Genomic DNA, 23815 nt, shown 5'->3' with positions numbered 1-23815 from the left:
AGCGGACAACTTGAAGCTATGAGTAATTAGGGAACTGGAGTTTCACAGACAGGCCAGTTTAACCGTTGGCCAACCTAACCGGTGACTCGATGGTCCCAGCTGGAGTCAGAGATCCCAAGGTTCACATCCAGCCTCTGCCCTTTGTTGATGTGTGACTTTGGGCAAGCCACTTCTCTTGAGACTCCACTTATTTCTCCATGAAATTAATCCCCTCATGAGTTTGCTATGCAGGTAAAAACACCCAGAATGATGTGTTCAATACATTATTGACATTATTATTGTACTGGTTTAGTAGTATAATACTGTACAGTTTTGCTAAGTGATGGTGCAGGTAGGATGGGCTTCAGAGGACAAGGGGTTAACCATTCCTTGCCCACTCCCATCTCCTGGAATTTGCTGCCAGAGCTGGATTAGGTCCCACCTCCCACTCTTGCCCACTCAGAGAGCTCCTGGGAGACTACAGTTGATTCATGCAGTAAAAACTCCCCTTCTCTCCCCCCCCCCCCCGCGCCAAGCTGGGAGATCTGGGGTGCCTGCAGGGACTCAGCCACAAGCCTCGCCCTTGTGGAGCCCCTGGGCTTTTGGGGGAGTCTGGGGAGAGTCATATGGAGACATGGTTGGGCCGAAGGGAGGGATGGGGCTGGGGGAGAGGACAATATCCGAGGATTTTAAAAGTGAATTGCGGGGTGGGGGGGATGAATAGGAGAGCATCAGGCATAGGCGGATGTGGCTGAAATTTAGAGGGTGTGTGTGTGTGTGTGTGTGTATGGAGGGCGTCATATGCTTGCCAGGGGAGCTGAATATTTTCCCTGGCGCAACGAGCACCACAGAGACTGTGAGGCCCAGATCTGAGCATTAGAAAGATTTTTCTAGGGCCAGAATGGAGGTACCACCAAGGGCAAGCTTGAAACACGTGAGTTTTAGATTGAGAAACTGAATCCCCGAAAGGAGCAGGGACCACCCCAAGGACATCCAGGCAACTCCAACTTAGGTCTCCTGGGCTCCCCGCCAAGGAACAGAGACTTGGCTGGGTCCAGAGAAAAGCTGCCAGCCAGCTGTGTGCCATCTGCCTGCCTCCTGCTGGGGGAAGGAGGACCAACCAGCCGTTTCCTGAGGCTGCCACCAGCTGCGCCACGGTCACCTCCGGGCACCCTCTGCCCGTCGACAAGCGAAGGAACCACAGCTCCCAGCGGACCCCGGGACACAACGTCTTGTACGCACGCGCGTGCCAGAGAGGTGCCGTTCGCCTGCCGCCTTCTGGTCCACATGAGGAACTACACTCCCTTGCCAGTAAGGACGGGACGCTCCCGCAGATGAGACGCAAGCGCAGAACTACCACTCCAGGAGGACCCGGAGGCCATGTGGCCTCTGCGCTAGGAGAAACTACATTTCCCAGAAGGTTTTGTACCGCCCGGGCAGAGCCTATTCGCTTTGGAACAGCCGGCGTGGGGACGTCGCGACCGGCGGCTGGACATGGCTTTCTTGATCGGATCCGTAGGTCGCCAGTTGGGTCGCGTCAGGTGAGTCCTCACGGGGACCCTTCCCCAAATCTGGAAAGAAGGGCGGTGTCGGGGCTGGTGTCAGCTGTTTACTGACAACAGGACTTGCCAACGCCTTGAGCCTTGATGGAGTGCTTCTTGCAACGGGGCTCCGTCCTGGCACGGATAAGGGAGCCGAGGCTCAGAGTGGTTGAGCGTCACGCCCAAGTCACAGAGCGCCCCCTCTGACCTTCCTCGCCATCTCTCTTACCCCCGCAGGTGGCTCCAGCCCCGCGCCTGGCTTGGGCTCCCCGACGCTTGGGGACTCCTCGCCACACAGCAGAACCGGGGAAAGGCGCGTGGAAATGAGTATCAGCCGAGCAACATCAAACGCAAACACAAACACGGCTGGATCCGGCGCCTGAGCACACCGTCCGGCATCCAGGTCATCCTTCGCCGCATGCACAAAGGCCGCAAGTCGCTGAGCCACTGAGGATCGCGAAGCGGCCGGCAGGACCCCAATTAGAGCATCTCTCTGTCCTGGGACCTCTCCTGCCGTTGTTTTTGTGGGGAGCCGGGACAACTCAGACATGAGCGCCCCTCAAGTTGTGGAATCGCCCCCGGGGGAGGAGTCTGGGGTTGGACTGAGAGTGGGAGTAGGAAGTCAGACCTTGCCTAGTCCCTTTCCACGCTATTGAATTGGGAAGAATTTCGAACATACGGCAGTAGTCTACAGTGAACCCTGTGTACTCGGTACACAGCTCTGACCACCAATTACCCACAACCCACCTTCCCCCTGTGTTATATGGCAGCAAATCTCAGGCATTGGGTTATTTTTTTTGTATTTCAGAATGCATCTCTCCAAGAAAAGGGCTCTTTAAAACATAATCACAAAACTTTCACATCTAAAAAGTGGTTAACAATTCCTTAATATTGTCTAATAAATGTTCAAATTTCCATTTGTCTTATATATGTCATCATTTTTCACAGGTCTGGGAAGGCTGGTGGGGAGTTAAGGGTTTGAATCCTCCCGCTCCTTGGGGATGGGTTGTGTGACCTTGAGCAAGGCCTTAACTTTCTGAGGCTCATTTGGCTCCCACAAAATGAGGTGCTTCTTTCTCCTTTGCTGCGTTGTTGGAGTACTACTACTCAGTAGCTTCCACTTAGTACTATGGGGTACTTTCTATGTACTGGGTGCCGGGTCCTTGTCTGGTGGGCAAGGGAGGGGCACTTGGTTTGTACCCAGGCAGTTTGGAGAGAGCGGAGTCAGGTCTGAGAGGAGGATCATAAGGGCTGTGGGAGCCCGGAGGAAATTTCGCCTGGCTTGGACTTGGGAAGAATGTAGTCCAAGAAGTCTTCCTAAAAGACGTAGCAGGGCCTGAGAGGGCCCAAAGGGGAAAAGGATTAGACCCAGGGGTCAGGATAAAAGGTAGGTGAAAGAAGCCAGAGGTTCTCAAAATTCGGGGCCAAGCGGATGAGACTGGATCCTTGGGGGACTGGGGAGCCACGGGGCATCTATCTGAACAAGAGAATCTGAGCTGTCATTTCCAAGATAGGAAGCAGCAAGAGCAGAGCAGTTTAGATATGCCGAAACCTAAGGTTAGGACCCTGGCGGGGATGCTGGAGGTGTTACGGTAGGTCCCTCTCTTCCGGGGTTGCTGTGGACACTCCATGAGACACCATATTAAAAAGTGAAGTAAACACTAGAAAAAGGAGAGACCTGAAAAACCTCCCGGAGTTGTGGACTACAAGTCCCAAGAGGCTTCGAGGTTACGGCCTCCACCCACTTCCGGATTTTGCTGCCTTCGCTTCCAATTCCCGGGCGGGGTTTTGCTTCTTCAACCGAACTTGACCACGAAGGGAGGAGGTGTGGTGGCCAATGGACGCGTAATTTAGCGGGGTCTGGCCAATGGGAGCGCACAGAGGCTGCTATTCTGGGGCGGGGCTAGAGGATAGGCCAATGAGCGAAGGGCGGCGGCGCCATCAGTGTGGGCTGTGCCGTGGCTGGAAGTTACTGTGCGGCGGCGGCTAAGAAGGCGGCTGTGGTGGCGGCGGCGGCGGCTGAGGCGGTGGCTGAGGCAGCGACGGAGGAAACAGAAGATGGTGAGAGAGGCTGCCGGGCCCCTACTCCCCCTCCGTTCAACAAAATGGCGCCGCGGGCCCACCCACCTCTAGTAATCCCTGAAGCCCCTCACCTCCCTGCCCGGCCCCCTCAGGCCCCGCCCCGCCCCTCGTTCTGCCCCATAACCTTCAACCTCGGGACCCTGCTGTGAGCTTCCTGCTGACCCCGCCCCGGCTCCTTCTCTCCGACCCCTGACCCCATCTAGGCTTCCAGGCCCTGACAACTCATTCATTTCCGGGTCGCTGCTCCCCCGGAAATGGGTGGGGGTGGGGGTGGGGTCCCCCGAGACCCCCATTTCAGGCCTCGTCCTCGGCTTGCCCGGCCTGGGTCTCGCCAGTTTAGGAGGGTTTGGGAGCCCGGCCTGGGGATTGGGGCGGGGGAGGGGGCTTGACATCGTGACATGTGGGGCTTTGTCGCCAAAGGAAGTGCGACATCACAGAATGCCCAGGTCCCCCAGAGACCTGATCCCATCCCCAGCATTTTGGGCCCGGACCTGCCCCTAGGACGGAGCAACTTCATCTCTCCGATCCCCAGCCCTCTTCCTTGTTAAATGGAGGTAGCAGTAGTCCAGACCTGATGGGTTGTAGCAATTCAGAGAACTGATGTCATGAAGGGCTTAGGACAGTGAACGTTCAACAGATGAGCTGGGGGACTTGGGGCTGGTGGCATCTTTTCCCGCTGGCTTCTCATCTTTAAGTGGGAATAATGCCAGCTGGTTGGGCCACTTGTCCTGGGATTTGGCTGTAATGGTTCTTTGGGGTTCTGTTCCCGACCCTGTAAAGTGGGATGGTGACTTGGCATCAGAGTTGTGCTCAAGGCCCCCCCATCCCCCACTATTTGGCATCCCCAGGACTGACGCGGGTGATGCAAGCTTTTGTCAGGGCAAGTCAAAACCCCATTGTCGCTGGGCCCAGGTTCCCAGCTCACAATGCATAGCTCATGGAATTTGGTCGGGGATAGGCAAAAAGAGGAGGAGATGGGAAAGTGGGTTCTTAGCATGTGGGTTCCTAAACCTGGGTGTTGTCCTTGATTCATTGCTGCAACATCATCCCCAATGTCCCATCCATAAGAAGTTCTTATGGCTTTGCCTCTAGAATGCATCGTGAATTCATCCACAGTTACCTACCCTGGTCCAGGCACTGCTGCCTCCTGCCTGGATGCTTTTCTCAGCCACCTCCCTGGTCTCCTTACCTCCATCCTGCCCTATTGGTGGTCTGTAATTCACCCAGAACCAGAGGGAGCTTGTAATTTAAAATATAAATCTCATTATACCACTTTCTAGCATATAAGATACTCCAGGGGCTTTTTGTAACCCAGATGAAACCCCAGCTTCCCCAAGGCCCCCAAGGCCCCTGTCCACCTCTGTGACCTCATCTCTACCCGCTTCATTCCTCCCTCTGCAAGCTCCAGCCATACTGGCCTTGTTTTCATGTCCTCACACTCGTAAGTCCCTTCCACCCCAGGGCCTTTGCACCTGCTGCTCCTTCTGCCTGGAATGTTCTTCCTGTGAACGTCACCTCCTCAGAGCAGCCCTTCCTGACTTCAGGAGGCCCTTTGTCTCACCTCTCTTGGCACACCTTTTCTTTTCATCTCCCTTTGCATGGGTCACTTGTGCGCTCCCTGCACAGGGATGGCACACACATGTTCAATGAGTGTTTGCTGAGGCAGTGGACAGCATCTGGGCCGAACTGTGGCTAGGATTTGTCTGGCTGGAGTGAGGATTTCTCCCCTGTGTCTGAGGCCTTGTTTTTCTGCTTAGCTGACAGGAAATACTGGTCATACCGTCTTCATTCATTTATTCAGCACAAACACATTGATGTTAACAGCTGGCCTTCAAGGGAGCTCTGTGAGAAGCTCATTCTAGGCTGGGAGGTCCCTTTCCCTAGGTCACACAGCCAGTGAGGGGCCCAGCCAGGATTGAGTGTAGCTGTGGGGCTCCCGCACCTCTCACCTCTCTGCCACCTGGCTCCATGTGAGCCCTGCCAGGGGTCCAGGATTGACACAGCCCTGCCCTGCCCTCTGCTCTCAGGGAGGAGCCAGTCTAGCAAGGGGGGTGGATGTGTAAACAGATGACCTCGCTGGGGTGTGATCTTGGCTCTGGCAGAGGCTTCCAAGGTGTGGAGAGAGGAAAGAGGCAGAGGGGGATTTTGAGCTGGGTGGAGAGGTTGGTAGGTGTTGGTAGGGAGAAAGGAGGGGCATTCTGGGAGGATGGCACAGCAGCAGCAGAGACGGAGGGGGTTTGTGGCAGGAGGACAGCATGGGCCAAGTCAAGCCAGGCCTGTGGAGGGGTTTGAGCAGGGATAGGAGCCCCTCCTCGCCCTTCAGGTCTCCGTGCCTGCATCGTTGCCTCTGGGCAGCCCTTCCTGATCCTCCAAATCAGCCACATCTTTCCCCAGTGCTGTCCTGGGTCTCACACGTCACCTCACAGCACCCTGTCTTCATGGTCACTCTGCATTCACTGCACAGCTCTTGAATCACACCTGTGTCCTTGCGTACGGGGTGCTTCCCGGCACCAAGAGCAGCTCCGTTGTGGCTTACCGCAGTGCCCTGGTGCCGGGCCTGTCACATAGTAGGAGCCTGAAGAAAGCCTCGCTGGATGGATGAAGCTGGGCCCGTAGTCTGGGGTGGAGTTGGGGCAGGGGTCCTGGGATAGAGGAGGCAAGTTTGAGGGGCTTGGAGCTGGCTCTAGGGTAGTAGGTCACCCAGATGTGAGGGCCACTTCCTGGGTGGAAGTGGGAGGCCTATCCACATTCCAGATTCCGTTGCTGGTCCATACTGCCAAGGTCTTGGTAGGGCCCTGTAAAAGAAGGGCTGGGCCCCATAGAGGTGAGGACATCTGTTCCCACCTGCCCTAGAGGGTGGTGAAGGATACCTGAAGGGCCACTTTCTGAGGTTGCTTAGCTTGGGCTCAGGTATGGGGTGGGTGTCCCAAAGCAGGGTTAATGTAGCCTGCAGGGCCTCTGGGCCCTGGGTTTTCAGGCAGGGAAACTGAGGCACTGGCATGGCATGTAACACAAAGAGCTTGGCCTCTGAGGTTGGGTGAACCTGGGTTCAATCTGCTTCCTAGTTTTCTTGTTGGGGCTGGATGATCTCAGACAAGTACCATGTGACCTTTCTGCCTCAATTTTCTCATCTTTATTATGAGGTGACTCCAGCTACTGGTGGGCCATGTGGGGAACCCCTCCCCAGCTGCCCCATTCCAGGCCTGATGACAGCATTGCCCTCCTGTTCTGCTGAGAAGTCACTCCCTACCCCAAGCTCTCAGCCATCATCCCTCCCTGAGCATCCCTCAGGCTCTCGTGCCTCAGTTTCCAGAGGTGGACATAGCTCTCACTGGCCTTTCTTGCCCCCATCTTATGACTGAGAGTCACCTTCTTCCCAGAGTCAGGGCCTTACCCCTCCAGAAACCTTGCCCTTTCTTGTCCAGCTCATGCTCGAGTGTCAGGAAAAAAGGACTTTTCACGAGTCAGGGCTGTGAATGAATTCTGTTGCTGGCTCCTGGCAGCGGCATGGGCCTGCAAAATCCGGCCCTCCCTGTGAGGGGCAAGGCTCTGTACTGTGGACAGGGCATTCTCCCTCGCAGAGCAGCCTCCGCATCAGTGGGCCCCAAGAGCAGCCCCTGAGCTGACCCCCGTTTACAGACCCGTTTGCTTTCGCCCACACAGCATTTTCTAAAAAGCTCAGCCAACTTGAAAAACCTGGCAATGGCACATTAAAACTTGGATTTCTGAGTTTTCTTAGAACTTGGGAGCTCAGTTGCCCATGGGCTCCGGTTTTTGTAGAGCGGCAGCCTGTGTCCCGGCCACCCTCTCCCCTTCACCCAGGCCCCTGCTCCCTCACCCCTGTTTATTGTCACTGTGGTCCACAGGGTTTTTGGGGTAGATGAGTCCTTCCCCATGCCAGGTCTCTATCAAGGTAGATAAATGGAAATGAGACCAGGAGTTTAATATTCAGCAAGCGTAGAAGTCAGGTCTGGGCCCGGGTCTGACTTCCCACCCTGCTGCTTCCTCCTGACTTTAACCAAACGGCCTGTCCTCATTGAGCCTCAGTTGTCCCACTTTTTGCCTGGTTACAGGGCTGTTGGGAGGACTCCAAAAGAGAACGCTCACTTCTCCCAGGGCTAGTTACTTTTTCCTGGCCATCCCAGTGTGCACATCAGGTAGCCAGCTTATGGGTGCGTTCTGGAAAACTTAACAGAAGAACACAAAAGACGGAAACTGGAAGTCACCCAGAAGCCCAGTCTTACGGGAACTCCAGGGGCGACCCGGCCTGCTGCCTGGTCTCACTTACCATCTTCCCTGTCTTCTAGGCAGATTTTTTGAAAGGACTGCCTGTCTACAACAAAAGCAATTTTAGTCGATTTCATGCTGACTCTGTGTGCAAAGCTTCGGTGAGTGCGTGCTCTGGGCCCTGGACGTGGTCGGGGAGCTGCCAGTGGGAAGGGGGTGATGTGTACATTCCTCGGGGTCTCGCCAGGAACAGAGGCTGGTCTTTAAGCCCGGCCCCACCCGACATCTTCACACGTTGTTCTATCTTCGTTGGAGGGTGGGTGCCCAATTGAGGGGTGAGGGGGCCCCTGTCAGCCTACCAGCTCTCCTAACCCATGTCTTCCCACCTCTCCTACAGAACCGACGTCCCTCAGTCTACCTGCCCACGCGGGAGTACCCATCCGAACAGAGTGAGTGGCCTCTGTCAGTCTGTCTCAACCTGGCTGCTGAAGGGAAGGGCCACAGGCCAGTGTAGGTAGTGACCCGTGGGATGCCAGTCAGCTGCCAGCCCGTAGGAGTAGAGGGAAGCCTGGCTTGCTGTGGGGCCCTCCTAATCTCCACATGCTGGCATCCACATCCAGCTTCAAGGGGGTCCTCATTAGCCCTCATTTGCTGCTCCCCAGCCCTCTCCCCTTCAGCTCCCATAAGTTTGGGTGACCCCGGCCAGCACCGTGTCACAGACCCCGAGATGACTGTTCTGTGGGAGGGGATCTGGCCCAGCCTCGGGGAGGCAGCTCAGGGAGGGGGGGCCACCAGGAAGAGGGGCCTGCAGAGAAGAGCACAGAGCCTGCGGAGCAGGAGGACCCCGGCGTTACTGCAGTTGCGGTGTTTTATTTTAATTGTGACGAAGAAGCTACCTGGACCTTGCATGGTGGGTTCTGTGGTCCCTGGGGCACAGCTGTGTAGATCTGTGTTCCTGGTCTGCCTGGACCTGTGTGCTGGGGCTCATTCCCCTGCCCCAGGGGGGACTCCCACATGTGGCAGAAGGTTCGGTCTCTCCCAAGAAAGCGGGGGCCCAGGTGGAGCAGCAAGCTTGGGCCCTGGTAGTAGCTGTGTATTTGGGAGCAAAAACACTAGGCTTCCCGAAATCCCCTGTGCTCGGAGTGCAGACTGGCAGCCCCGGCTAGGCCACGCAGGGCAGAGATGGGCGGGAAACCAGGGAGGGGTGAGCGCCTGTCCTGGGAGGGGCACTGCAGGTCGAGGTGGGGGCTGGGTCACCTCTGCCTGCAACTTTCTCTGCTTTTTCTCCTCAGTCATTGTGACAGAAAAGACAAACATCCTTTTGCGCTACCTACATCAGCAATGGGACAAAAAGGTAAGGCACGTACGGCTGAGGTGCTAGAACTCGTGGGGACTGTGGTGGCCAGCAGGGGGGCGCCAAGTGTGGAGGACACAGGTGGCTGGGAGACCAGGTGTTTGACGGCTGAATCCGAGTTTGCCAGGCCACGGAGGCGGGGGAAGAGGATTTCAGAGGAGTGCACGGCAGTGTGGAGGCCATAGGGTTCTGGTGCTCAGGGATGGGCCAGGGCTTGTCAGGCGGCACCAAGGCCCGGATAGCACAGAGGCCTGGCTCCCCACAGCCTCCGGCGGCAGATAGACCTCATGTTATTACCTAGAGTCTTTGTTCGATGTTGAAATGTATACATGGTGACAATTCTAGGGGATACAGATGGGTATAGTTGCAGTGAAAAGCCGCCCCCCATCCCCCCTCCGAGGCTGCCTTTCTGACAGAGGACATTTTTTCATTTCCTTCTTTCTTTCTTTTTCTTTCTTTTTCTTTCTTTTTCTTTCTTTTTCTTTCTTTTTCTTTCTTTCTTTCTTTCTTTCTTTCTTTCTTTCTTTCTTTCTTTCTTTCTTTCTTTCTTTCTTTCTTCTTTCTTCTTTCTAGATTTTATTTGAGAGAGAGAGCACAAGTGGGGGGCAGGGCAGAGGGAGAGAGAGAAGCAGACTCCCCGCTGAGCAGGGAGCCTGATGTAGGACTTGATCCCAGGACCCTAGGATCATGACCTGAGCTGAAGGCAGATGCTTCACTGACTGAGCCACCCAGGCGCCCGCGTTTTTTCTTTTTCTTGAATGCAGATGTGCATGTGTTCTGTATCATAGTTAGTTTGGGGGGGGGGGTTGCCTCACACTGAACATCAGACAGTGATCTGCTATGGGCCAGGCTGGAGGGGGACCCCATGATGAAGTGACTGCTTAGAAAATCTAAAGCTGCTGAGCCCACTGTGTCCTCCTGCCCACCCCACACACCTTGCTTCCCACCAGGGGGGAAAGGAGAGTTTCCCGCACAGGCCCACTTTCCTCTTTTGTGGCAATGCATGTCTCCCCTGGGTGGCTCCTGAGTGCTTTTTGCCCCCCACCCCACCCCCCAGGCTGGTCAGCCTGCTTCTCCACCCATTCTGGACGGTGTATGGGTTGTTGGCCAGCGGTGGGGACTCCTCACAGTGCCCAGGAAATGCCTGGCAGTCCCAGGCCAGCGGCCCTGAAGACTGGCTGAGCCAGGAAGGTCTGGTCGGGGGGGGTGCTGGCTTGAGTGCCCCGCTCCAGGACCAGCAGCAGGATTTCAGGGGCTCACCTAAGTGAAGATTTACACCCCGCCTCCTTCCTTTTCCTCACAGAATGCTGCCAAGAAGAGAGACCAGGAGCAAGTGGACCTTGAGGGTGAGAGCTCGGCACCCCCCCGCAAGGTCGCACGGACCGACAGCCCGGACATGCACGAGGACACTTAAGACTCTCACTCCCCAACAGGCGCCTCCTGTCTTGTCTGCTCCTCGCCCACCCCGCCTTGTGTAAGCGCCCCCCGCCCTGCCCCCCACTGGCCCACCCACACCTGACCATCCATACCACTTCCAACCTCATAGAAGCCGATGTATTTATTTTCCTTGAGTTTTTATTTATGCTGTAAAATGTACCAAGCGATGGTTAAAGGGGACGTCAGACCCAGTAGTGTGATGTTGGTAGATGCTTTTTAAAAAACAACATTGTTATTCACAACCCCCCCCCAGGCCCCCCTTTTGCCCTCCACCCCCTCCACCCCAGTTCTCCTCCGGAAAAAACAGAGCGTGTCTGCAAGGGTCTAGAGCCGGGGCCCTGCTGTAGCCCGACAGAATGGGTGGGAGCCCTTCTCCCTGCTCCTACTCTCCAGTCCGGGCCTTAAAGACTTGGCTGGGACCTATTCCGTGCCCAGGCTTTGCCCTGAATGTGTGCCAGGGGGAGAAGTCGGCATTTCCGGATCTTTCTCTTAAGTCATTTTATCATGGACTAGTGCGTGCTCCGTGTCCACCCCAATAAAAGGATCTTTCCTACTCGACCTCGCGTCTTTGCTCCGTGTGCCTCAGCCCCAGAGGACGGAGCCACTGAGAATCGTCTCGTCATCACCAAGAGGAGCCAAGAAGGGCCCCTACGTGCCAGGGCCCCGGGACCCACTGGATTCTCTCATGGGCCTGCTGTGGCCACCTCGCTCAGAGCCAAGACCTACCCGGACCCACTCCCATGCCTCACCTGTCAAGGTGTCCCGGAGGACCAGCACACCCCTGAGAGATGGTCCATGTCACCAAGGACATAACTGGTCAGCCCCACGCCCTGGATGCCTTGGGTCAGGGTGGCATGCCCGCCAGCCATCGTGGAGACAGCCCAGGTGGCCCGGCCTCAAGTGCCCCTGGTTCAAAAACGAGGCACATGGAGCTGCGAGAAACACCCAGCCCAGGGGCTGTTGGTCAGCAGGTTACACAGCCAATCGTGGGCTGTCAGCGTGGCTGGGTTTGGGCCTGAGCTTGGAAACGTGGGGGTCATTCAGGCTCCAGGCAGAAGGTTTGAGGCTTCAGACACTGGGCCTGGAGCCAGGGGGAACACTGCTTCTCCCCCTGCACCCAGCCCCAAGTGGGGGGCCATGGTCTGGGAGCTGAGTGCTGTGGCTTTGGGGGAAGTGGGGGTGTTGAGCCAGGCCTTCAGGGGTGCCAACCCCAGATTATCACTGTGGAGCTCCCTGCCTGAGCCAGATCACTCCAGCCTGGGCCACCCAGCGCTTCCTAGGATAGAAGGTTCTGGGGTTCACCACCTAACTGTGCCGTGGGGCCAAGGGGCTTTTCCTCCCAGCTGTCAGTGGCATTTACACCTGTTTGAGTCCCTGTGGTCACAAGGCAGGTGCTCACAAAATACAAGCTGACTTCAGTGGTGCTGTGGTGGCCTGAGTCCCCAGAGGCTCTCAGACACCTTGGAATCCCTAGTCCCAGGGCTTGGTCTGACCCTAGGCAGGCACGTGGTGTCAATTATTAGTAAGCACCCTTCAGCTTCAAAGGCCACAGGACAGTGGGAACGGGGAGCAGGTGGCACCCCTGCCCTCACCTCTCTGGCTCTGGTTTCCCCTTGAGGGACTGGGTTCATCTGTCAGTGTCATCCATGGCCAGGGCCCACCAAGGTCTCCAAGTGCAGGCTCCTCAGCCAGCCTTTGCCCACCTCTCCTGCCTTTGGGACCACCCCCTTACTCCTCTGCTCCTTCAGACACCAAACGGCCTTCCCACACCTCTGTGCCTTTGCACAGGCTGCTCTCCTGCCTCCAGTGAACCCTGGTTTCTCTTTCACAGCCCTCCAAAGTGCCCCTTCCTTACACTGGCTCCGCTGGGCTCCCCCAGCCATGGGGCAGGGCCCATCAGGCTCTGAGCCTTTGGCTGTGGACACGCTTGAGAGTGGGAGGGGCCGTGTCCCATTCCTGACCACACAGCGAAGAGTCCCAACAACTCGGGTCTGACAGCGGTCCCACAGCGGGGTGTCCTGGCCACTCCCCAATGCCATCCCCGAAAGTGCCATCCCCTCAACATCCAGACTCTGGTGCCAGGTGCCTTCTGATTTTCATACCCCAAGTTCTTTCTACCACATGTGGCTCTTCAGGTGGCAGCCTGGGGGGGCAGTTATGCCAGAAAGTGAGGCCAAGAGGACTGTGTCACATCCATCACCCTGCAGGGCCAAGGCCAACTCAGGACCCAGGTCTGGCACCCAAACTGCTGAGTCTTTTCAACACTTTGAGATTTCTTACTTTGTCTAGGAGGCTGAAGCCAGGGCCTGAAGCTCTGCAGCTCCTCCCAGGGGCCCCAGGCCTGGAGTTGGCCCCCAAATCTGGGCCGACTCAGAGTTGGTGCAGTCTGGAGTTTTCCATCTGTGGCCTCAAGACCCAGTTCTTAGGAGGAGGCCCCCAAGGGTCACAGGATGGGAGGGGCACCCACCCTAGGCCTGCTAGGTCCCCCCAAAGCCAGCACCAACTACAAGTCACTGGGCCCCCTGATCCCCCTTCCACTGCTCTGTCCTCGGGCACTGTTGAAATATACTTTTTATTGCATTTCTGCCGTTTTACAAAAATATGACAAAATAAAAACAAATAAATAATCGCCTATTCTGTGTTTTCTGTTGGTTTTTTGGGGTTTCCTTTCGTTTCCCCCATCCCGGTCGAAAGGAAAACGGCAGATAGGGGGGGCCCGGCCCCCGGCCCTGCCCCAGGGAGGGCAGCCAATACTGGGGGCCGTCGGGCCGAAGCGCGTTTTCTCGGTGGCGGCCGCCGCCCCGGTTCACGGACTGGTATTGCATATGAGAACAGGAAGGCAGGGCGGGCGGAGCTAATGCCAGCCGCTGGGCCAGCACACGGCCTGGGGGCTGGGGCTGGGGCTGGGCGAGGGCGCCGGGGGCTCTGAGGGCTCTGAGGTGGGCGGCAGCGGCGGGGGCGGGAGGCTGTAGAAGCTGGCGTCCCCCGGCAGGGGCTGCGGGGCGGGCGGGGGCCCCGCGAGGGCGCAGGGCGGGCACTCGGCGGCGGCGGGGGCGGGGGCCTGGCGGGGGGCGGCGCCCTCGCCCCCGCAGCCCCACGGCCCGTCCCACTGCCAGCAGCCTGCGGGCGGCGTCGGGGGCCGGGGCAGCGGCGTTGGCGGCGGCGCGGGGCTCCGGCTGCGGCGGGTGCGGAGGGCAGGGGCGCCCACCGGGGCCAGCGCTGTCCCTGCGGAGGCGAGAGGGGCCGTTCCGGGGGGGTGCCGCCCCCGCCGCCGGACCCCGCTCAGACCCTGCCTGCGCTAACTCCCGGGCTTCCAGGCACATCGAGGGCCTTATTGCTTCTGATCAGTGACAAGGGGTGGGCGTCTTCTGGTGCATCCCCTGCCTCTGGGCACTGGGCCCCTCCCCATCATGGGGAGAGGACAGTCTGAGGAAGTCCCTCTGATTTCTGACCTGCGTCCCTGGTGCTGCAGCTGCCACCTCTTGGGCTCCCTGGGGGATGAGCTGTTGGAGCCCAGGGCTGGGTTGGGCTGGGGTTGGGGCCGGCAAGGTGGGCGTGGCGGGCATGAGGCTGGCACCTCTGCTCGGCACGGATGTGGGTGCAGCCTGTGGCCGAGCACCCCGAGCTCCCCAGGGGGGCAGCTCCAGCCCCCACCTCCAAGGAAGGCCTCCTTGAACAGCTGGGCTGCAGGGTGGGGACTTGCATAGAGGCCTGGGGGGGGCAGTCCCCCCAGTGAGCTGGGTGTGGGGTCTCATAGGGGCAGGAGAGCCTGGGCCGGGTGGTGAAGAAGCCTCCTTCATCTTTCCTGGCCCCCGAGCGTGGTGGGCAGGGTGCCCTGGGAGGGGCACTGGGATGGGGGGGCTTTGGCTGTCGGGGTCCTGGAGACACTGAGCAGGCTTTGACTGAGAGGCTCCACGTACCACATACCCAGGTTCCCAACCGGTACCAGAGACCGGGCCTCCTCTGTCCCCTTTAGCCCCTCTCCCCAGGCCTGGCCACCCCATCCCTTCCCGCAAAGCCCGGCCCAGAGTCCCCACCCCCGAGTTAAAGCTTGTGACCTGAGCCTTCCTCTTCAGGCCGGGGGGCGTCCGGCTCCTCAGCCGCAGCCTCGTCCACCGGCCCACTCCGCTGGGCTCGGCCTCCTCCACCGCCGGGGGTCCCGTCCAGCCGGGCCTGCCCACCTGCCCCATTGGACCCGGTGTCAGCCCGGGCCCCGCCGAAAGGGAAGAGCTTGCCGGCGTGGAAGGCCTTGGGCGGTGAGTGGCTGCGCTCTGGGTCCCGCCGGGTCTCAGGCGACTTAAGGAACTTGAAGCTGAGGAAGGCTGGCAGGCGGGTGTCGCTCCCCGTGGGTGACTGGGCAGGGGGTGGCCGGGCGGCAGGGCCGGCCCCCGCACTGGCCAGTGAGGATGTAGCCCCAGACGACAGGAACTTGCCCTGCAGCGGGATGATCTGCTTCAGCTTCATGACGTTGTTGGGTGCCAGCAAGGACCCCGGGCGCTTGGGCCGCTCTTGCCCGTGGCCACCTGCCCCGCTGCCCTTGGCCTTGGCAGAGGCCTTCTCAGGGGCAGCGGGGTCCAGCCCCGAGCCTTCGGCCCGAGCCTCCTCCCGGCCACCGGCATCGCGCTCTCGCCGGGCATGGTGCTCCGCGTGGCGCTGGCGCTCCTCCTCCTCCCGCCGCCGCCGCTGCTGCTGCTGGTAGCGGTGCTGGGCCTGGCGTTCATGTCTCTGGGGGCGGAACAGAGCCATTACAGGCACTGGGCGGAAGGGTGTGTGAGCAGGGGCCAGCCGAGGCCCCAGGCCCATGCGGCTGCTCTTTGCAGAAGTGGCAAGAGTTCCAAACATTTATTGGGCACCAGCTGCTTCCCTGGACCCACCCTGAGGCTCTCTGAGGAAGTAGGCAGAGATCTAACCACTTATTAGGCACCAACTGCATTCCTGGATCCATGCCAGCGCTTTCTGAGAATTGAGATGAGAACGAACATTACCAGCTACCAACTCTGTCCCCAGCCATGTGCTAGACACTGCCTTAAGAACTGGGAGAATGTAAACACATACTGGGCCCTCAGAACCCCTGACAGACAGAGTCCCGACTGGCACAGACCGGAGTCCACGCTGGCCAGTCCGGCAGCCACATGTGGCTTTATCAATGTCAATTTAAACAACTAAAATAAAATAAAATAAGAATTCTGTCCCTCGGTTGTACCAGCCCCATTTCAAGTGCCCGACAGCCACCAGTAGTGAGGGGCCACACGGCGCAGACACGGAACATTTCCGCCATCACGGAGAGCGCCGCCTGGCGCTGGCGAGCTCTTTGGCCCACTGTGCAGCTTTCTGAGGAATGTGGCAGGAGCTGGGCTTCTAGGAAGCATCAGCTGTGTCCCTGGCCCCAACCAGGACACTGCTGGTGCGCTGGCGATGACTAAAGGTTCACAAGTGCCAGCCTGCTGCTGGATGCCACCGGGGATTCCAGGAGGGACCGGCCCGGGCGGCGTGCTAATTATGACACCGGACTCTGTACCTCTTCCCTCCTGCTAAGAAGCTGGCTGCCAGCCAGGCCAGGTGGAGAAGGCCCGCTGGGGGAAGGCGTCCACCGAGCCTGGCCGCCCACCCGCGTACCTTGAAGGCCTCCCGGCGCTGGTACTCAAGCTTGGCCATCTCCTCGGCCACCCAGCCTGGGATGTCAGGGATGGCCACATGGATGAGGTACTTGAGAAGCAGGGCGAAGTGCTGAGGCAACAGAGGAGGAGGCTGCAGGCTTGGGGATGCCCTGCCGCCCCCCCCAGCTCCTCCACCCAGCCACCGGCCCCACCTCGAGCACCACCACAGACACGATGGCCGCCTCAGGGCTGAGCCAGGGGAAGAGACGCTGCAGCTGCCCGCACTGGCCGATTAGGTAGCAGTTGACCACGATGGCCAGGACTCCCATGGCCTCCATCACCTTCTGCAGGGGAACGTGGGGAGCGGGGGCGGGGGGGGCTCAGATGGGGTCCGGCCACCCTTCCCGGGCCTCCTGCCCCTCCCCAGTGCCCCCCGACTCCCTCCGGGCCTTGGCTCTGAGTCCTCGGCCGCTCCCCACACCTGCCACTGGCCGATGCTCTCCACCCGCTGCCCGAAGGGCCGCTGCAGCCCTGTGCACAGCTTGAGGGCGTCACTCCGGATCTCAATGAGGTTGTTGACCAGGGCGCACAGAGCAGCCAGAGGGAAGGCGGACGAGAAGAGGACAACGTAGCCGAACTGCACGAACATCTCCTGGTAGTCCTGGAACGTGTCCTGCAGGCGGGTGCCTGGGTGTGGCCTTGGTCCCCCTCCCTCAGACCCGATGCCTCCTTCCTTTGACTCCCTTCTTCTCTCAAGCCTGCCTCCCGCCCTCAGATTATCCTGAATGGACCCAGAGCTCCCCCTCCAGAAGTTCCCAACCACATCCAGGGCCCCATTTCGTCACGCCCCCTACCTCCACCCTCAGGCCACATGCCCTGCCCCTTTGAGGGCCTGGTCTTGGGCCTCAGACGCCCTCCTCACCTCGTACTTCTTCATACAGCTCTCAAGCTCGGCCTGGGTGAGCTGGGGTGAGGGCCCCTCCTCGGGTGGGTCAATCCAAGACGACCGGTTCTGCCGCCGCTGCCTCCGGCCCGAGTCACCTGAGCCTGGCTCTGGGTCTGGGCCCCCATCTGGCCCCTGGTCACGGCCCTCACCCCCAGCCCGGCGGAGCAAGACGGCCGGAGGCTCCCGCTCAGGACTGCCGGGAGCCCCTTCGGCCTCATCGTCTTCTTCGGCCAGCGTGAAGACTCCCGGCTCCAGCCCCTTCTCCACCATAGTGGGGCTCCCCTCCTCCAGGAGGGCCTCCGGGCCAGGCCGCCGCCGCCCAGCCCCTCGTTCAGCAAAGCTGACCTTCTTCAGCCGGAGCCCGCAGTCCAGGAGGCTGCTGTCCTCGCCCTCCTCCTCGTCATCTTCCTCCTCCTCCTCCTCCTCTTCATCCTCCTCCTCTTCCTCCTTGGCCCCCCGAGGCCCGTCCCCCACCTCCCCACCTTCCCCTGCCGGCCGCCGCTCCACAGTGGCCTCCTCCTCCTCCTCTGGTGCCCCACAGCCCCCGCTGAGACACCTGCGGCCCCCGCTGCCACCTCCACCGCCACCCTCTTCGGCCTGGGGTTCAAGGCGACGGGGTGCAGGGCGCTGGAGGCTCAGCAGGCCGAGCAGGGCACGGGCCAGCTCCCAGGCTGCCTGCAGGCCGAGCTCGCCGCGGCCCAGCCGCCGGTACAGGTGCGGCTGCAGGACCTCGCGCACGTTCTGGAGGAACTGGCGGGTGATCAGCAGAGTGGCCAGCATCTGGGGGCAGGAAGGGGGAGGAGAGAGGCCACGTGGGGCGCAGGCGGGGCCCGGGGCACCAGGGCAGGCTGCTGGGGCGGGGTACCCGCCCTCCAGGAGCAAGTTTCCAGACACATGCCCTGAACCCAATTGCTGACTCCACCCCATTTAGATGTCCCCGGACACGGAGGCCCCAGCCGTCAACCTCTGCAGCCTCTCCCACCAGTCCTCTGCCAAAACATAGCCCAGCAGGCCACAGCGCTCCTAGCCGACCGCCTGGGGTTGCAACGTGTGCTTCCCCCCTGCTGTGGTTCAGGGCCCCCTGCTTGCGGCACTGCCCAGGAGCTCCGTTGGTGCCCAGGGCCTCGAGAGGCCCTGCCATCTGCATCCCATCAGCAGAGCCCAGCCCCTTGGAACATGCACCCTTGGCTCAGGCAGCATGAGGCCCCAAGCACAGCCACACTGCCCGCCCTGGCGAGGCCCTGCGGGCTCGCCATCTGCCCATACTTTGGCCCGGGCCATGAGCAGGCGGCCCCGGAGGGAGAGGAGGAGCAGGCGGAACCGCAGGGCCGCGAGCGGGACCAGCACCGCCCGAAGCTGCCGCTCGAGGCTCTGGGACAGGGACAGGACGAGCAGGAGCTGTGGAGGGACCGACGGACAGGTGGACGGACAGATGGGGGGGCGACAGGCAGAGAGAGGACACACGGACAGACGGACAGAGAGAGAAGGATGGAGGAGGGGGGGGAGGGGCTGGAGAGCCCGTGGACCCCTTGGGCCAAGTCCGGCCCCCCACTGGCCGCCACTGGGGGGCACTGCCTTGGGCTGGGGTCTCACCTCTTTCAAGCGCTCCATGTCCTTGAGGTAGAAGCCGATGTAGAAGAGGCTCAGGTAGGAGTTGACGAATTGGAACTGCGGGAAGGAAGCAGTGGGCAATCCCTCGGCTGCCCTGCCCCCAGGAGCCACTCCTGCGCCCTACACAGAGCCCTCGCTGCCCGCCTGCTGGCCGCCACTCACCAGGACGACTTTGATGATGAGGTGCTTCTCGTAGGCGCTCTCCAGCCGGTAATTCTCTGGGGGCCGAGGGGATGAGTAAGGAGGTGGCCCAGGCCCCCTGAAGGCAGCGGGGGCCCTGAAGGGCAGTAGGGACCTTCCTCCCCAGGGCAGCAGGACCTCCCCTTGCAGGGCGTACCCATGTCGTTGAGCCAGATGGCGAGCTTCTTATAGCCCTCGGCACTGGCACTGACCAGCAGGGCCAGCACAACCTTGGGCAGGAAGCGGGCAAGACGGGGCAGCCCTTTCACACTCAGCACCAGCTCCTGCAGGGGCAGGGGGTTCACGGGTCACCCAGGCATCTGGCTCAGCCCAGAGTGGACCTGGGCCGGGGGTGGCCAGGTCAGGGCCAAGGCCGGGGCTGGGGGCCGGAGGTCACCTGCAGCTGGAAGCAGCCGAGCATGAGCAGAAACACGCAGGCCAGGCAGGTGAGGCACAAGGGGAGACTCACAAGCAGCTGGAAGAGCAGCCGCTTCCAGGGTGGGTAGTAGAACTCCTCAGCCCGCGTGACAGGGCTGATGCGCCGGATACCCTGGCAGAGGGTGGGGGTGGGGCTCAGCATGGAGCCGGAGGGGCTGCCCCTGCCCCCACACACCCTTCCCAAGGCCTCTGAATTCAATTTCCCTCCACCACACCATGCCTTTGCTTTTGTGGTACCCCCACCTAGTCCCCCTCTCCCAGTCCCTCAAATGCAATTTCCCACACCTCTCCTTCGGAGCATGCAGAGCCCCCCACCCGGCATACCCTTTCTGATGCTGCAGCCCTATTTCACACCTTGTCTTTGCCCCTGCAGTGCCCCCCACCTCCCCCTCTCATTCTTGGAGTCCTTGGACTCAGACACCCCCGACTGACCCTGAACTGGGGTCGTGGTTCCTCCACAGCTTCCCCAGGTGAGTCCAGTGTCCCCCATTTGTAGGCCAGCTCTGCCCCCCTCCGTTTCCACTCCTCCAAGAACAGGGTTGACCAGACGACGTTGAAGAGGGCAAAAACCACACACGATACATCCCGGCTTGTCTGGGGATGGCGGAAGGCTGAGCTGTTGGCCAGGTTGGCCAGGGAGGAGGGTGTCTCAGGCACCCCAGCCCCTGCCCAGCCCACTTCCAGCACCTGATCAGCCTCTGTAAATGTGTACAGGACAGAGCCAAAGACAGCTGGGTATACCATCGCTGATGTGTAGAAGCCCAACCAGGCGAAGTACATGGCAATCTTCACTCCAAAGTAGTCACAGATCTCATCTGCCAGGAGCACAGTGGGGGCCCCGTCAGCCCTGCCCGCTTCTAGAGACTCCCGCACACCCCCCACCTGGGGCCGCACCTAGAGGCTGGTTTTCACACACAGCTTGCACCCACGACTTCATGAGGCGATTCAGGATGCGCTGCTCATGGACCGGGAACACCTGCTGGATGATGCCGCGGGCCGCCAACTCAGGGACTGTTGGGGGACAAGAGCAGGTGAGCCCCATCCTTCTGCCTGTGCCTGGCCTGGCCAGCCCTCTCCCCTGGCCGAAACCCAAGTCACAGTTTTTCCCTTCTTTTAAATCTTCAGAGGCTCTTCCCAGGGGAGGAGTTCTGAGTGGGCAGAATATCTGGTTCTCCTTCAGAATTTGGGAGGTGCAGAGGCAGGCGGGGTGGGGGGTGGGTGCAGGAATCCACGTGGGAGGGTGGGGTCACAGTGTGGAACCCTATTTTTAAATAAAGCCATTTGAGGGGCGCCTGGGTGGCACAGCGGTTAAGCGTCTGCCTTCGGCTCAGGGCGTGATCCTGAAGATCTGGGATCGAGCCCCACATTGGGCTCTTCTGCTATGAGCCTGCTTCTTCCTCTCCCACTCCCCCTGCTTGTGTTCCCTCTCTCGCTGGTTGTTTCTATCTCTGTCGAATAAATAAATAAAATCTTTAAAAATAAATAAATAAATAAATAAATAAATAAATAAATAAAGCCATTTGGCCTCAGTTCACTGCTCCGAACGTCTGAGGAATGGTGCAGAGCCGGCGTCAGAAGGGGTGAACTCTCAGCACCTGGTCTCTTGGAGAGGAAACTGAGGCCAGGGCCCCACCACACAGTGCATGGAGTGCTGTCCATGGTCCTGCCCCTACCCTATCCCAGACCCAGAGAACAGTTTCTCTTGGGCAGGCCTCCCGGGGAGTAAGCCCCACCCCTATGCTAAGGCCACACCTCTTCACCTTATTTTATGTCTCCAGGCCCCACCCAATTCTTCACCAGCTTTTAGGTCCGTTTTCTAGGCCCCGCCCTCTTGCATTGATAGGCTGTATTCTAAGAGCCCCACCCAACTCCCCACATGTGATTGGAGGTTAGTCCCGCCTGCTTACTGATTGGCTGGTCCTCCAGGAAGCGCACGTTGTGCAGCGCCTCGCCCTGCTTAGCGCGTAGGTTCTGCAACCAGAAGCGGATGATGCTCTGGCGTTCCTGCAGTGGACAGGGCAGGGCTTGAGCACAGGGAGCAGCGGCCCACGGGCTAGGGCTGCGCACTGGGAGCCAGAGCTGGCCGCACCTGGGAGGTGAAGAAGCGCAGCTCACTTTCCACATTCTCGTAGATGAAGTCCTCCTCGCAAGAGAAGCCACGGGTGCCCCCGCCAAACTCGGCCTTCACCGCTTTGCGCAAACCCAGCTCGTCGGCTCCTCGAAGTAGGCTGCCAGGAAGACACGGAGGTGAGGTCATGGGGAGACCCTCGCTCACCATCCTGGAGCTCGGGTTGGTGTACCTGGCGGCCACCTGGGACGAATGCAGGGCGCTAGACCTCACAGCTGGTGCTTGAAAGGGCGGGGAACTGGGTAGCAGGGTCAGCGAGAGGCCAGGGACAGAGACTCGCCTCTCATACGTGGCGGTGACGAAGAAGGCATAGGCACGCGTGTGGCGGTGGTGGCGGACTTGCACGATGAGCTCGGGGATGCCCACGCGGATGTGGTTCAGCAGCCATAGCAGCGTGTGGTCATCAGTCGTGTCTGCCAAGGGGCACAGACACTGATGGCTCCTGCCACAAGGCCTCTTACAGACTCCTACTCAGGGGAGCCCAGCTCAGGGGAGCCCATCTGGGCACCAGGCAGGCGGCGGGCATGGGTACCTGGAAAGGTCATCAGCACGTCGCAGTTCTCCGTGGGCACTGTCTTCATCCACGCCTTGTGAGACACCAGGTAGCGACCAGCCTGCAGGAGTCGCTTCCCAAAAAGCTTATCTAGGGGGCAGGCGGGGCAGGGCTCAGGTCAGGCCACTCCCAGACCGGGACCCCAGCCTCCAGTTTCGTCCTTCCAGCCCTAGCGCCTGCTCGCACACTCGCCACGGCTCCTCTGCTCTCAGTCCGCCATTCGGGGACCTGCAAGCTTTGGCCTTGGCTAGTTTCCTTCCCTCCACGTCCTTGCACCAGCCCGGCCCTCCTCCAGGAATGCCCTTCCCCCAGGTCCTCCCTTACAAATCTTACTCATTCTTGAGGCCCAGCTCCGCCTCCAAAACCACAATCGATAGGGCGCTCACTAGCAGCCCCGAGCGCTTCACCACATCATGCCAGCGCGTCCTCATAGCTGGGCGCGGTTCTTACCCCCATTTCACAGGTGAGGAAACTGAGGACCAGGGCGTTTAAGTCACGCACCCAAGGTCACACAGGCGAGCTGGGATTCGAACCCAGGACCGTATTATTCTTTATCCTCTGCGGAGAGGCTATCTCAAGCGCATCCCTGTCGGGCTGCGATCCGGTAACCCAAAGGGGTGACAGAGCTCAGCCCCAGGCCGGGGCTGTCGGAGGGGCGTGTCCGAGTCTCTGCTCTGAGACCCCCGCTTCTTGTACCGTCCCAGCCGCGCTGGCCCCGCCGCAGCCGCAGTGCCGGGAGAAGCCGTCCCCTCAACTGGACTCCAGGCCCGGGACGGCTGACCCCAATCCCACTCCCCGTCCAGCCGCCGCGCGCACCACAGGCACCTGCAACCCTGTCAGATACAGCCACCTCACACATACCCAGAACTCCAGACGCCGGGGCTGCAGGCTCGCCCTCAGGCGGGGGCCTCTTGCCACGCTCGCCCTCCAGGGACGTGCCCCCGGCGCTGGAGGTGCTTTCGGCCATGGCGAGGCCAGGTCAGGTCAGGGGCTGCGGGCGGCCCGAGCGCCGGGGGGCCGCGGGCTCATCGGGCGGGTGCAGCCGCGGAGCGCTCTGGAGGTGGAGACAAAGGCCGCGCCCGCCCGCGCCGGCCGCCGTCCCCGCGTGCCCGAGCGCTGCTTCTCGTCTCCGCCCGCGCGGAACCTCGATTCTCCTTCTCGTCCCCGCGCACGTCGCTTTTGGGTTCTCGACTCCGCCCGTGTTGTTTTCTGGATTTTGTTCTCGCCCGCCCACTTCGCTTTCTGGTGCTCGTCTCCGCCCGCACCGAAGATGCATTCACCGAGGATGTGTCCCCGCCCGCGTCGAATTCTGGGTCTCGTCTCCGCCCGTCCCGGGCCTGGATTCTCCGCCTCCGAGCCTTAGTTTCCCCATCTGCAAGGGCGCGGTTTGGAATCTCGAGTTGGGCGTGATTTGACTACGGCAGGCGGTGGGCGGGGGAGGGCCGGGTCGGGGGAGATTCCAGGTAGCAATAACTTCACAGCTAGAATACGAATTAATAGTTACACCAAGTCCTGCCTCAGGGCCTTAGCATGTGCCTTTCAACTACTTAAGGCACTCCTCACGCCCTCCCCATCCTGTTAACCCCTGCGCCCCTCAGGACGTAACCTCAGAGGGCACCCGATAGAGCTGCCAAGTTTAGCAAATAAAAGTACAGTCCTCCCATTTAAACATGAATGAATTTCAAACGAATACATTTTTAGTATGTCCCAGATATTACATGGGACATAGTTATACCAAAGCC

At 60.1% G+C, this 23815-nt stretch overlaps 3 protein-coding genes across 4 annotated transcripts; 2 read left to right on the top strand and 1 right to left on the bottom strand.

The window, feature by feature from the left end:
• The first annotated feature begins 1380 nt into the window (after positions 1–1380).
• MRPL34 (mitochondrial ribosomal protein L34) lies at positions 1381–2437 on the top strand. Its single transcript, XM_045778591.2, has 2 exons — positions 1381–1520; positions 1758–2437. Exons 1-2 carry the CDS (start codon positions 1474–1476, stop codon positions 1969–1971), a joined length of 261 nt encoding a protein of 86 aa, XP_045634547.1. The 5' UTR covers positions 1381–1473; the 3' UTR covers positions 1972–2437.
• Positions 2438–3387: 950 nt separating this feature from the next.
• Positions 3388–11178, top strand: DDA1 (DET1 and DDB1 associated 1). Its single transcript, XM_045778608.2, is given in 6 exon segments — positions 3388–3412; positions 3415–3581; positions 7910–7990; positions 8227–8278; positions 9122–9183; positions 10487–11178. Coding segments are annotated over 6 exon segments (498 nt in total). The 3' UTR covers positions 10598–11178.
• On the bottom strand, positions 10756–23262 carry ANO8 (anoctamin 8). Of its 2 annotated transcripts, XM_087867171.1 has the most exons (19): positions 22935–23262; positions 22053–22163; positions 21801–21933; positions 21482–21620; positions 21300–21396; positions 20287–20403; positions 20080–20207; positions 19825–19986; positions 19352–19504; positions 19112–19238; positions 18937–18992; positions 18757–18831; positions 18430–18561; positions 17140–17943; positions 16699–16890; positions 16430–16561; positions 16237–16347; positions 14679–15345; positions 10756–13845 (listed from the first exon to the last, which is right to left on the bottom strand). In XM_087867171.1, exons 1-19 carry the CDS (start codon positions 23038–23040, stop codon positions 13475–13477), a joined length of 3813 nt encoding a protein of 1270 aa, XP_087723297.1. In that variant the 5' UTR covers positions 23041–23262; the 3' UTR covers positions 10756–13474. The 2 variants fall into 2 exon arrangements, with proteins under 2 accessions (XP_087723297.1, XP_045634563.1); XM_045778607.2 differs by lacking the exon at positions 18430–18561 and having other exon boundaries at positions 13174–13845; positions 22935–23261.
• Positions 23263–23815: the final 553 nt, after the last annotated feature.

This window comes from Ursus americanus, chromosome 14 (genome assembly GCF_024610735.1).
Source record: "Ursus americanus isolate L20-20 chromosome 14, mUrsAme1.1.p, whole genome shotgun sequence".
NCBI classification, from domain to species: domain Eukaryota; kingdom Metazoa; phylum Chordata; class Mammalia; order Carnivora; family Ursidae; genus Ursus; species Ursus americanus.
This window is presented reverse-complemented; position numbering and strand designations above follow the sequence as displayed.

Bases quoted from the DNA above. Each gene is read 5' to 3' on its own strand.
- MRPL34 (XM_045778591.2), top strand. From the start codon at position 1,474: ATGGCTTTCTTGATCGGATCCGTAGGTCGCCAGTTGGGTCGCGTCAG. The intron at 1,521-1,757 runs GTGAGTCCTCAC...TTACCCCCGCAG, and splicing joins CGCCAGTTGGGTCGCGTCAG to GTGGCTCCAGCCCCGCGCCT.
- ANO8 (XM_087867171.1), bottom strand. From the start codon at position 23,040: ATGGCCGAAAGCACCTCCAGCGCCGGGGGCACGTCCCTGGAGGGCGAG. The intron at 18,993-19,111 runs GTACGCCCTGCA...CTCGGCCCCCAG, and splicing joins CATCTGGCTCAACGACATGG to AGAATTACCGGCTGGAGAGC. The intron at 18,562-18,756 runs GTGAGACCCCAG...GTCCCTCCACAG, and splicing joins ACATGGAGCGCTTGAAAGAG to CTCCTGCTCGTCCTGTCCCT.